The sequence below is a fragment of the Fukomys damarensis genome, unplaced genomic scaffold, assembly GCF_012274545.1.
Source record: "Fukomys damarensis isolate Sample0158 unplaced genomic scaffold, DMR_v1.0_HiC HiC_scaffold_39, whole genome shotgun sequence".
Classification (NCBI taxonomy): domain Eukaryota; kingdom Metazoa; phylum Chordata; class Mammalia; order Rodentia; family Bathyergidae; genus Fukomys; species Fukomys damarensis.
The window spans coordinates 111,807,781-111,821,094 of NW_022900951.1; the positions used below are offsets into that span (position 1 = coordinate 111,807,781).

The 13,314-nt window shown below is 39.3% G+C and overlaps 1 protein-coding gene across 4 annotated transcripts in view; it reads left to right on the forward strand.

Moving 5' to 3' along the window:
- LOC104875077 (integrator complex subunit 6-like) overlaps positions 1–13,314 on the forward strand; it is a 58,525-nt gene that overhangs the window by 44,190 nt on the left and 1,021 nt on the right. For 2 of the 4 annotated variants that reach the window (XM_033760293.1, XM_010642443.3), the window contains 8 exons: positions 1,110–1,204; positions 2,091–2,201; positions 4,419–4,637; positions 5,392–5,515; positions 6,568–6,710; positions 9,156–9,387; positions 11,773–12,147; positions 12,969–13,062. In XM_033760293.1, the coding sequence (XP_033616184.1) occupies positions 1,110–1,204; positions 2,091–2,201; positions 4,419–4,637; positions 5,392–5,515; positions 6,568–6,710; positions 9,156–9,387; positions 11,773–12,147; positions 12,969–13,062 (1,393 nt within the window). The remainder of the gene's footprint in view (positions 1–1,109; positions 1,205–2,090; positions 2,202–4,418; positions 4,638–5,391; positions 5,516–6,567; positions 6,711–9,155; positions 9,388–11,772; positions 12,148–12,968; positions 13,063–13,314) is intronic. The other 2 variants (XM_033760294.1, XM_010642453.3) reach the window with 1 other exon arrangement.

Sequence of the window (13,314 nt, forward strand, 5' to 3'; positions counted from 1 at the left end):
CCAAAAAAAAAAAAAAACTGAAATACAAGCTGCATGTAATGCACTTCTGTAATACCAGCACTCTGGGAAGCTGAGACAGGAGGATCTCAAGTTCAAGCCTAGCCTGGGCAATCTAATGTCTTAGCAAGACCTTGTTTTAAAATAAAAAGAGGCTGGGGATGTAACTCACAGACATGGCCTTGGGTTCCATCCTCAGAACTATATACCCCACCACCACCGAAAAAAAGATGGAGTATAGAAATCAAAGAAATGAAGAGATGGAGACATGGCCAAACAAAGTATGAGGCAGTTATGCAGAATCCAAAATAATAATTTAGAGCTTGCCTATCATTGCATAGCAATTAGAGGCTTAACATTTTTCTCATATACAGTCTCTTTACCTTGATCTTTCGGCACAAAGAATAACATCCTGTATATTTAAATGAAAGAAACATTATTCCATGCTCCAGTGACTATGAATATGCCTGAAGGTGAAAAATCATTACAGTAAACTTAGCAATACAACAGGTCAGGAAAATATTACTAGTGGATAAGTCAGTATTTTAGTATTTTATGTAGCTTTATAGGTAGAAGAGAAATATGGAACTAGTTTTTAGGAAAATACAATATAGATGCTCCTTGATTTATAATGAGGTTAATTCTGCTAAACCCACTGTACGTTGAAAATGCATTTAATGCTCTTAGCCAAATCACCATCATAGCTTTAGCAACACAGGGCTCCTGTAGCCACTGTATTAGTTGTTTCCTTTCATGGTTGCCTGGCTCACTGGGAGCTGCAGGTCACTGCTGCTACCTAGCACTGTGAGAGATCATGCTTCGTATTGCTAGACTGAGTGAGCACAGTTCCAGACTCGGAGCCTGAAGTCTTGTTTCTCCCAAACATTAATTTCTCGCCATCATAAAGTTGAAAAATCAAAGGTCAAAGCATTATAAGTGAGGGACCAATGTACATAATTTTGGTAAATTCAACCACCAGAAAAATACAAACTGCAAAGAAATGTTTATGTAATGTTATGAACACCTGAGATTTCTAGGTGTGAGTTGCTTAATTTAGATCTGGCATTTACTGCCTGAATAATGGAATGTTTTATTTGCCTTTTCTCTTTCAGATGACTTGTTTAAAGTTCACAAGCTTAAGCCAAATCTGAAGTGGCGACAGGCTTTTGACAGCTACTTAAAAACTCTTCCTCCATACTACTTATTAGTATGTATTTATATGTATATATGTGTTAACTGTGTCAACTGATGATTCTTGTCCTGTGAAATAATGAATCAAAAGCTCTCTTCTTGCATTAAGATAGTCATCTTGTTATTTTACAAAGATTTGTGTCATCACTGTCATCTTAAACCATGTGTAAGAGTTTCGAGATGTCATGATAGCACAAAAAAAGCACTGTTTACTCTGTTTTGTCTCTTTTAACTGCCATGGTTATTTTCATTAAACACATCTATGTTTCCCTTATTAAAACTAACCTTATGAAATTGTAATTTTGGAATGTAAGACTAAGTAGGTCTTAATTTAGGCATCACTCCAACTTCCCTTTTTAACTCTAGAAATCCTCAGTATGGGGCTTCCCTCTGAAAACAAAATTTGAAGACATCCCCATTTATTATTGCCTGCTAAATGTGTCTTAGACACATTATGAAATGGAGGCACTGTAAAGCATCATGGCCTTGTTTGCAAGAAGCTAAGTTTCTAGAGGTGAAAAGGCAGAATCTTCAATGGGACCACTGGTCTAACTGGGAGGAGAAATTGGGGTGTGTTGGTACTGACCATGGCAGGAATGGGATACGCGATAAAATGCAATGTGAAATGATTTTGTGATTTGGGAATTAAGACCGAAAGCAATTTACTTGTTTGAACTTGCTGTTACTTGCTCTTCTTATTCCACTCTCTTCTGATTTTTTTACTTTCTGCTTCTTACTTCTCTGCTATTTTCATTGCCACTTTTTAATGTTCCATGTTTGGTTTTATGTGCGGCACCTTGACTTCTAAGCAATGAATCATATCCTTTTGCCCCTTATAACTGAACTTTGAGTATTTTAAGATTTATTCTATTCTTACTGTTGTGTATTTTGTTTCCTTATAGCCATTAAAGAAAGCACTAAGGATGATGGGAGCTCCAAATCTGATATCAGATAATTTAGATTGTGGACTTAGTTACAGTGTTATCTCTTACCTTAAAAAACTCAGCCAACAGGTAGTATTGGTAAAAACAAACAAACAAAAATCCTTTGCCCTCAGAAGTGCATTTCCTTATTCTTTAGTGTAATTGTAATTTTTCAAATTAAATGTATATATATCTCTACACTTTATGGATTAGTAGTAATGTGATTCTCTATGGCTTCTAGCTTCACCATTAAACTGCAGTTAAGGGTCTGTCAGTATCATTCGATGCTGTGCCATTTCTCCTTCTGCTTGCCAGTTTGTCCTACCTAAAAGCTGGCTGATATTTTGTGGCCTAAGAGGGGCAGAAACCTAATAGAATTCTCTCATGGGTCACATTTTGTCTATCCTCAACCTAGTTTCTCCTCAAATCACTTTGGGCTAGAACATCTCCCTGTTGTAGGTCAGCACATGGAGGCCCGTTGTGAGTAAATGATTTGCCTGAAGTCCGTTTTCAGGCACCACATGAAGGACTAACACTTACATACTAGGCCTTAGATAAATGACCATCTGCTTTTTCCCTGGAGATGGAGGATATGAGGCCAATGTTCTTTAACCTTGAGGGTGATAGGCCCCAAGGAGACCTGGAGAGGGGAGTTCAGCCTCCTCTCTTCTTGCCCTCCATCTGTTCCTTTATAGCCCACCTCATTTACCATTATTCACCTTGTCCCTTGCCTGCCCCTCTCTATTAGTACCTCATCCTCCACTCACCCCTCCTTATCATACTTCTCACCTCTTCCTAGCCCATTCTTGTAGGATAAAAATGTTTGGGAACTGTTGAGTTAAGCTCTACTGCCATAAAATTGTGTTATGTGACAAATCAATGCAGCAGTTTTACTGTCTTGGGCACAAACATATTCCAAGGTAGGGCACCATAGTAGCATTTTCAATGACTATACTGATTCAAGCGGGATATGTTTGAAAGTTTGGCCTTTGGAAAAGTGACATTACTAAGTAGAGTGTCAGATTTTACTAAAGAGCCAAAGGGACTCACGTGGGATGCTGACACGCCTAGGTAGGAACTGGCAATATCTTAAATATAGTCTGGAGCTTACTAGCTCCTACCAGTTCATTGTGCTCATAAATGCAAAAGAAAGTGAAAGTAAACCCAGATTTCTGCTCTACCAAGTGTCCCTCTAACCCCTATTCCTTTCTGCTAGTAGATTTTTTTGTTGTTGTTCTAAATGTTTTGGTTTGGTTATTTATGTTATTTATTTATCTATTGATCTATATAGATTTATTTTTTATCTGATAGTTACCTTAAGCCTTTAAGGCTGTGTCAGCAGGAATAATAGCGAACAGAATTGAAACTAATGCAAATTCTGGTACCTTCTGTGGCACATTGCTTGTGTAGTTTTATAAGTGAGTTTTCACAATTATTTAGGGAAACAGACTTCTCATTTGCTCTTCTATTTCATGACTTATGAAAATTTTTAGAGCTAACATATACTTAATTCCAAGAATTAGAAAAATAAATAAATATCTCTGACCAAACCACAAGAAAACCCAAATTATTTTGAGCTTACTAGACATTGGTAGCACTTTCTCTTTTAGAAAAAAATGATCATTACTAATTTATAATATTTCTAGTTACTAATTTAATAACTATGTCACCAGTGTTCTTTGAACCATCTCCCGTGTATATAAAATGTAAAATATGCCAAATATATTGCTGTCATTCTCAAGCAAAATTAATCAATACAGTGTAATGTCTACTAAGAGGGATTTTTCTTTGAAAGTTAGTGAGAAGCTTATTAAGTACACATTACAAATTGTGCTTGGTAATATTTTTTCAGTTAAGCATTACCTTATAAAACATTTTTTGTATTCAAATATAATTCCAGTCTACCTAATCTGAATTTTAACACTAATTTACATGTATAAATACAGGGTCTTAAACCTTTATGTCTAGTCTGAAATGAGTATGTTGATTTAGACTAGATTTTCAGTATCACAAAGTGCTTTTAAATGTTTAAGAATGAAATTCTTATGCATGGTTGCCATTCTCTCCATGATTCAATCACAATTTTGACAGTAGACATGAGAAAAAAATGTATTATTTGTCTTTCCAGCCCCCTCTGTTTGCTGTGCTAGTACAGAGAAGCACAGGAGAATGTTTAATTGTTTGTTTCTCTGTGATTTGCAATTGAAAATTGTTCTGTGGGGTCCTTAAATTATTATCTTTCTTAAGTAGTAAAAATGAAGCGATATGGTAGATGTTTTCATAACATACCATGTACTTTCATTTTAGACCAAACTAGAGTCAGAAAGAGTATTAGCATCAGTGGGGAAGAAAGCTCCCCAGGAAATGGGTATCAAAGTGAAAAATCATTCTGGAGGCAACTTGTCCTTGGCTCACAATACAAATTTTAGAAAACTATTGAAAGAAATCACAGGAGAAACTACACTGAGTTTGACAGAATTGAATACGAAAGAATTTTCTGGCTTCCAAGTTGGGCTCTTAAACAAGGTAAATTGTGACACAAAAAGCTTTTATTTATTTGAACTTGTCTAGTAGTACATTTCTGTTATTCTTGTTGCTTTAGTTTTGAAATAGTGATAATCTTATTTTGGCCTTAGTAGTTATTGCTGGAGCAGTTTGGGAATTATCCCACAAGTAGATGCCAACATGGAATAAAATGTACAAGATATGTTTGGCAAGTTGGTAACACCAGTGGGAGGTAAAGGAGAATGGGAACTGCAGCAGGCAGGGAAGTGTCCAGGCCAAGCACTGTTGGAAAAGAGTGGGTAGAGGGAGGATGGGGAAGAAGAGGATCAGACAGTGATGCAGCTTGGCGAAAGTCTGGGGCAGCCCAGCGAGAACCTCTGATGAGCGCTTTCCCGTGCCCTACCATTCTTAGTCGCTGGTGGCCAGCCTGGTGGAGCAGGGTGTCCCTAAGTCACTCCAGGGGGACTCTTACTACCCAACTGCACTCCCTGAGGGGTCAGCCCCTGCGGTGGTCCAGGGAGGTGACAGCAGTCCACCTCCATGGCTACCTGGGGAACCAATGCAGTTCATGAGCAGTGGCCCAGCACGGCCGCCAACATGTAAATCCCCAGATTTGGGGTTTTAAATGGTATAAGGGGTACTTTGTAGGTGTGTTATAGTTAGTTATTTATAGTAAATATAGCTCTCTTCAGTACAATTTTAAAAGGGCCAAGTATTAGATTTCAATATTAGAAGCCTTGGGAGTAAGTGAAATTATTTGTCTCCTTTCAAATAGAATTCGAAACCTCAGACATATAGAAATGCTTATGATATTCCACGCAGAGATCTATTGGATGAATTGACCAGAATGAGATCCAACCTACTGAAAACACACAAGTTTATTGTTGGACAAGATGAAGGTAAATAAACAATGGAGTACTTTTCACTAATAAAACACCAGGTGTGATTTACATGGCAGTGTTTATTGCATAACATGCAGGTTATTTCCTAATTCTTTAATGGACATAATGCTTGTTTTCATTATACCTCTGTATCCCCTTAGACAGTTTATTTTTCTAAGTTTAAAGGCAGGTATGCATTAATCAGCACATATACCACACTTCCTGTACTGTCACACTTTAGTTCTTATGTCCATCAAGCAGCGCCTGGAGGTAGATAATGTCTTTATATCAAGTGTATGGGCATTGAAACTAATAGCATGTTAGGAGTTTGTCCGGATTTACTCTATTGGAAAGTGACAGTACCTAGATCCATCAGATTTCCCAAACTGAACACTCAGGCACGCTACCAGCTGGACACTGTGATGAATTCAATGGACAGTAACTCACTTATATGAAAGTAATGAACTAATAGTGTCCAGAATTGTGGGTGTAATTTCCCATTGTTCTATTAATTTTATTTGGAATCACCTATCAAGTAAAATGAGCAAATCTAAGCCTGGCCAGCCCTCTGAAATAATGCATTTTTGTGTATGTGGGGGCTTTTCCAGAAAGAGGGCCTTAATATTTAATCAAATCCTCAGAAGTTAAGACCCACTAACGAAGATTTCCCACATGGTGAGAGAATGCCAAGGAGCCTAGGCTCTTTGAAATGCACAAGATGCATAGTGTTTGGAGGTGGGGAGAGGGCACAAAGGCGGTCAACTCATTCTCAAACCAATTTGAAGGTAAATAAATTATTCTGGTCCTGGTAATGTGAGACCAAAGGCAGTAGTAATGATAGACCAAGTAATGATTGAGATGTAGAGAGGTGACTCTAGATTTTAGAATGCCAGATTGGAGATTTTAGACTTGATTTGCTGCTGAGATAAACATTGCTGTCTGTAGCCATACCATCCTGCACTTGGCCAATCTCATCTGAGATATACATTGCTGAACCAGATAATGATCTTGTCCTCTCAAAAGGACCATGCATTTGGGTCATATCAATTTCTGTGGTGGTGATTTTGCAGATTCCCTTCATAGTGTGCCAGTTGCACAAATGGGTAACTATCAGGAATATCTGAAGACCTTGGCTTCTCCACTTCGAGAGATTGACCCAGATCAACCGAAAAGACTGCATACTTTTGGCAATCCATTTAAGCAAGATAAAAAGGTAGGATTCCTAGTTTTATCTCTGTTTAAATTATAAAATTCTTGCCATAGTTCCTTTTGCAAGTTGAGTACAACTCAAAGCTAAAATATGACACCAGGGCTCTTCATGGAGGGAAAGTGGAAGTCTCTTTATACAAAAGTGTGTTGCTGAAAACTAATAGCTAATTTATTGACTCTCGAATCTAATGGGGCCTGGTGTGTTAAGTGATTATATTTTAATATACATAGCCATTTTTGCAAGATGAATGGTATTGTCTGTTCTTTAGTGAGAGGAAATCAAGGCTTACAGTAGTCAAGTGTCAAAACACTATGGTACAGATTTTAAGGCCAGGCTTTGAACCCAAGCCTTTCTGGCTCCAAAGTCGATATGCACTCCCAGCACCACACACTAGTGCATTTAATATTGAGATGAACAATTATTTCCTCTTATTTCCATGATTTAGATCTGTAGTGTTTTACTAGGTGTGTCCAGCCTTTTGACTTACCTGGGTTGCATTGAGGGAAGTTCGTGTATATAAGTAAGAAAACTTCCTTTATTTTTTATATTTGTTATTATAACATTTTTAAAAAGTGGACAAGTGGCCAGGCATGATGGTGCATGCCTGTAATCCCAGCACTTGGAAGGCTGAGGCAGGAGGAACACCGTGAGTTCAAGGTCAGCCTGAATGACACAGGGAGATCCTGTCCCCCGCAAAAAATAATAAAAACAAGTGGACAAGTGGCCTCAGGGCAATAGGTTGAACATGCCCTATGCTAGACGGTGATGACTGTGCCCATTGAAATATGAAGTGGTTGGTGATTTCACTTGATTTGAATTGTATGACTAGAGATGTAGATATAGGGTATATGCACATGTGTGTATGTGTAAGATATATTGACTTTACCATTTAAGCATGAAAACAAATGGGATTATAGCTGTGCTCATGGAGAAGACCATGAGTATTAAGGCGCAGACCAAACAGTGATGTTTTTATAACAAAACTGGATTCAGCTACCACTGTACTCCTCAATTAATTAGAGTGTTTTTGAAGCTTTCTATACCTTGATGGTAGAAAACAGGGAGGCAAGCTTTCTGGAGATAAGAAGGGAGACCTAGGGAAGGGGTTCAAAAATGATCAAGATTCAATATGTATGCACCATTTCCCAAAAACAAATTAATTGTTGTGTATCTCAAACACATAGAAATAAAAATAAAAATCTTTGCCTTGGTTTCCTCATATGTAGCCCAAGGGATAATAATTATACCTAACTGACTGAGTTCTGTGGAATATTAAGTGAGTTAGTACACGGAACACTATTTAGAACATTGCTGGGCATGTAGCAAATGCTCAGTGAAAATATTTCCCCCTTTATGTATGGTGTATGGGGGAAAATCCTTTGGAAAGGCCATTTATCATGATTTTGTTCAAATAATAGGGCACATATTCTTGGGTTATCCTTGGACACGAACAGCTCTCAGCTAGCCTTCTGTACTGCTGTCTACCATCCTATCTAAGTAAAAGAGTAAAAGCTCCTCATTCCCTGCCCAGCACTAAGATGAACATATTTATATCTATATTTGAAGGCCAGGGATTTAACTCAGTGGTTCTGCCACCTGCCTCACAAGTGCAAGGACCCGAGTTCGATCCCCGGTACCAATAAACAAACAAATAAATAAAATAAATCCATATTTGAGGTGTGGGTGAACCTTTTCCATTTACAGGCAGCATTCTGTACAGTATTAATGTTTTTTTTTACTGCATGTTTATAATATAATGCAAAATAGTGATGTCTGTTTTGGGAAGCTGATATAAGTGTATAACCCATTTTGATCATGTTCTTCAATCCCTTTAGCCCCTTTCCTCCCCTTCCCCTGAGCCCCTTCCCTACCTCCAAGAACCTACATTCTAGTTTCCTATCATCTCTCCTCTATTTTATTCACTTATTTATTTATATTGTAGATGTCTCATGTAAGTGTTGCCATTCCTCTCTGTTGTTTCTGGAGCTTAGCTATTGTGAATTACACTACTATGAACATGGGTATCCACGTATCACTGCAGTGTGTTTTTTTAAATGATGAGTTCAAAGCACAAAAGCAGCAGAAGGAGAATATAACATAGTTCCCCTACTGATGATTTAGTGCAAAATGGCTAATATTTTTCCAAAATGGTAACTGTGCGCATTTATCCCATTTGGGTTGATAAGAGCTGCTCATAGGCTTTCCAATTAATCATTGCTATAATATGTTTGGCTTTGGATAACACCTTGTGTGTTAGTTCTTCCTTGCCCTTCCTAGACAGGATTAAAATTGAATTGCATTTTCTGAGAACAGAGTTGGTGAATATTTAGCCTGTAACTGACTTATGTAAATCTTAAAACTCACGATTGGTTGTTTATGCATATGAAGGCAAAAATTTCTAGACAGTCAAATTTTTGCCTTTAATGGAATGTGCTCACTGTTTTCCAGGGAATGATGATTGATGAAGCAGATGAATTTGTAGCAGGGCCACAAAACAAATTGAAACGTCCTGGAGAACCCAGTCCTGGGTCATCTAAGAGAAGGCGGAGTACGTCCCTGCTGTTGAGGAAACCACAAACACCGCCTGCTGTGACCAACCACGTGGATGAAAAGGGACCACTCTCGGCCTCATGGACCCCCTCTTACCCAAACCTCCTGAAACCCACTCTTGTGCATTCAGGTATAGAGTAGTGGTTGTGATTTCCTTACGGCTCCTACAAGCGTAAGATGCTCAATAACTGTATTTTCCTTTTCTTGTGCTCTTCTCTGTACTTTTATTTTTCATTAAGCAAACCATTAGAATAATAATCTGTGTGGTGGCTACAACAGGCTTTATGGGAAGCAGGAACTCTGGTTCAAAAGTGAACCAATCTGTATGGGGGGAAGATCACAATTTTATAGTAATTAACACATTGTATTAATGTGTAACTGGTGAGTAAAACACGGCTTAGTAAGTAAGTAAATATCAGTAATTGATGAAGAAGCAGAGCTGCATGTTTACTGTAACCATTCGAAGCAGGTTTCCAAGGCAGACAGAATGAATGGGATAAGATGGTGGATCTGTATTTGCTTTCTGTGCTGTCACCTTTTCATGCTCTAATCCAGTGCAGTCTGGTCTCTTCCTCCTTGGCCCCACTGAAACCATTCCCAGGATCACCAGAGTCTGCTGCACTTTGCCATTCCTTCTAGCAACGTTTGACAGTTATTTACTTCCTCCTCCGTGGAAAGCTTCTTGTGTTCCCAGATACCTTGGTTTGTTTTGTTTTGTTTTATCCGATCATAGTGGCTCCTTTCTATTTTGTTCTTCTGTTTTTCCCATTCTCTCCAACCTCTGGATGCTGAAGGGCCCCAGAGCTTAGTCCCAAGACCTCTTCTCTTCAGTGAACTCTTTCCTTGGGCAATTCCATGCAATCTTGGGGCTATAAATTTGATTTCTATTTCAGCAGCTCTGATTATACCTCTAGACAATGACTTGCTCCTCAAATCCACACTCTGATTTAACCACGAACATGGCATCTCCTTAGTTGTCTAATAGACATATAAAACTCAATATGTTTCATGGGTTTCAGTGGAAGCACAGGTCATGCTCTGACATCCTTCTACATGGCAGTTAATACACCATCCAGTGATGTGGTAATAAACAGTACCTGTGCACTTTGCAAAGGTAGGCAGACCCTAGACTGCAGTGTTTGCAGATTTCCCTACCTGTAAGTAATGCTAATATTATCAGTGCCAAGCTCTGTACCCAAAGTTACTGAATCAGAGTCAGGAAGAATTGGCCACAGTCCACTCTCACGAGTGACAGCCTGCTGGCCCACGCATACCTCTGGCACCAGCACTTATTCACTGGTTCCGGTGATAAGCCTTGGACTCATTCATGATTTTTCTTTTATCCTTCTCTCACTTCCATCCATTTGGCAAGTCCAGGGGAAACTTGACATTCAGTATAATCCCTGTATCCCACCATTTCTCTCAATCCTCTCATAGATTGTTTTCTGATCTCCCCATTTCCCATTCTTGCACCTAACCATTCATTACCCTCCACCCAGAGAGAGCACGTGGGCAAGGAAATGAGGTCAGGCTGTGTCCATCCTGAAAACCTCACCTCCACATTCCTAAGCATGCAGAACAAAACCTGAACCAATGACTGTGGTCCACAAGCTCAGCCTGGCCTGGCTCTGCCATCCGCTCCTTCCCCTGGTCCTGGCAGTTTCTTCCTCGCTCTTGTCTGCCTCTGCCCTTCACTCCATGGCCCCTGGTTCAGCTCCTTCTGGCCCCACCCCTTGCCCTTATCACAGCCTGCAACATTGTCTCTGCATCTGCACGGGCTGCTCTATCTCCTCCTCAGGCTCTACTCAGGGAACACCTTCCAAAACACCCTGCCACCCTCCAGAGGCCCTGGAGACCCCTTCTGGGGCCTCCTCTCATATCCCTCCTACCTTCTTCCCCATGCAAAGTGCATGTCATAAGGACAGGGACAGTTTCTGTCTTGCTCACTGCTGATCCCCAGATCCTGGCTCAGCAGAAGATGTGTAAAATAACACAGAGATGACAGACTGAGAGTAAAAGGAAATATACTTCTTTCACACAGAAAGGGAAAATAAGAGGATCATACACAGAGGGATTTCCTGTGATGGAGTAGGAGAATATTCATCCCCAATGAACGCCTCTGTTTTCTCTGAATATTTGATACAGATGGGACGCAGAATGTGGTGTATACAAGTTGTCTGCCTTCCAGCTCAGGGAAGCATGGCTATTTAAATGTGACTGGTTATTGTGACATCAAGCGAGGCTTTTTGCTTTCACCTTGCAAACCATGATTACCAAGCATCTGTGAGTGTTTCTGAGTTGTGCTGTTTTAGTTTCTATATATCCATAGTGGCAAGAGGGAAGAAGGTGGTCTTGTACTAAATTCTTCAGTTCAATTTGAGGAGTCTCACATTTCTACCTGGTACATCCTTCTGCTTCATAAAATAACTTTCAAAACTGAGGCACATGGTGATGTGCTTGTAGGGTTGACAGAATCTACTCATCTCATGGTTCAACTTCTTAATTTGCTTCCCAGATGCCACTGTCGTTCATGATGTCCAGGAGGAGAAGATGGAAAATGGGCAGACCCCATCTGATGGCCTTTTGTCAAAATCTGCTCCAGCACAGCGTATGAATGTGGCAGGAGATGGTCTTCCATCCAACCAATTGGATTCTCTGTCTGATGACTGCAGTAGTCTCAGGAAAGACGGACTGATTCACAAGGCTGGGAATAATGTTCTTGTAGGAGGAGCTCAAAGCTGCAATCTGCCTGTAGATAACCAAAATGTCATAGTACCATCTACTTCGGAAACTGTGCCAAATAAATTGCAAATTACCCCTGCGATGGCGCGTGGAATCAATGCTGATATAAAACACCAATTAATGAAGGAAGTTCGAAAGTTTGGACGAAGTAAGTAGTGAAGGAACATTTATCCAAAATACGGTGGGAGCTCTCTCACCCTATGGTTCAGAATAAATTCAAGCTACTTCTTGAGATGCTATTTTGGACAATACTGGGTTTTGACATAGTTTAAAGCAATTCCTCTGGCTTTAAAAAAAAAGATACAGTCACCTTTGCCTCTTTTTGTAGTAGTTTCCTTTTACCGCTGTATCATATTATCTCACAATAAGTAGCTTAAAACAGCACAGTTATTATCATAGAGTTCTGGAATTCAGAATGGTGAAAATATTTTTCACTAGGCTAAAATGAAGGTGTTGGCAGGTCACTGTTTCTTGTAGGGGCTCCAAGGAGACTCTGTTTCCTTGCATTTTTCGGCTTCTATGGGCAACCCTTTTGACCCGTGGCCCTTTCCTCTGGCTTCAAGTCGGCAGCTTTAGCATTTTTTATGCTCTCTGACCTCTACTCCTTTGCTAATTTCTTTTCTTGCTCATCTTTACTGTTTTGTCTTAAAATGATTCTTGAACCCGCATACACAGACTTAGTTAATCTCCCCATCTCATCATCTTTAGTGCAAATAAGAGATATAAGGTAATGTATTTGCAGTCTTCAGGGATAAAAACAACTTTGAGTAGCCATTATTTAGCTCCTACATTTGGTTAATGTGTACAAGTTTGCTTAGTAGATATGTGCAGGCATTTTGATTTGAGTGTTTAAAAACCAACTATATCTGAATTTCTGCCATGAATAATGATTATTGAGGATGTGATATGATTTGATTTTATTTCCCATTTGTATTCTTTAAAATATTATGGTTATTTTATTATCTTTAGAGTATGAAAGAATTTTCACTTTACTTGAAGAAGTACAGGGACCTCCGGAGATACAGAAACAATTTGTTGAATTTACCATCAAGGAAGCTGCGAGGTCAGTATAAACAGAAATGCTTCAGGGTTTTGTTTGAACAGTTGGGCCCCACTGCAGGACATAGAAAGGAATCAGCTCGCCTTGATTTTCTCAAACTTTGGTCCTTAACCATAGATAAGGCTATCTCTCCAGAGATGTTTAGACAAAAAGATAATTATCTATGAACTGAGTCCAGTTCCTTCGTCATCCTAGACTAATGTAATCTTGGGTTCTCAGTTGGGATTATCAGTATTTGCTAAGCCAGTATTTCTG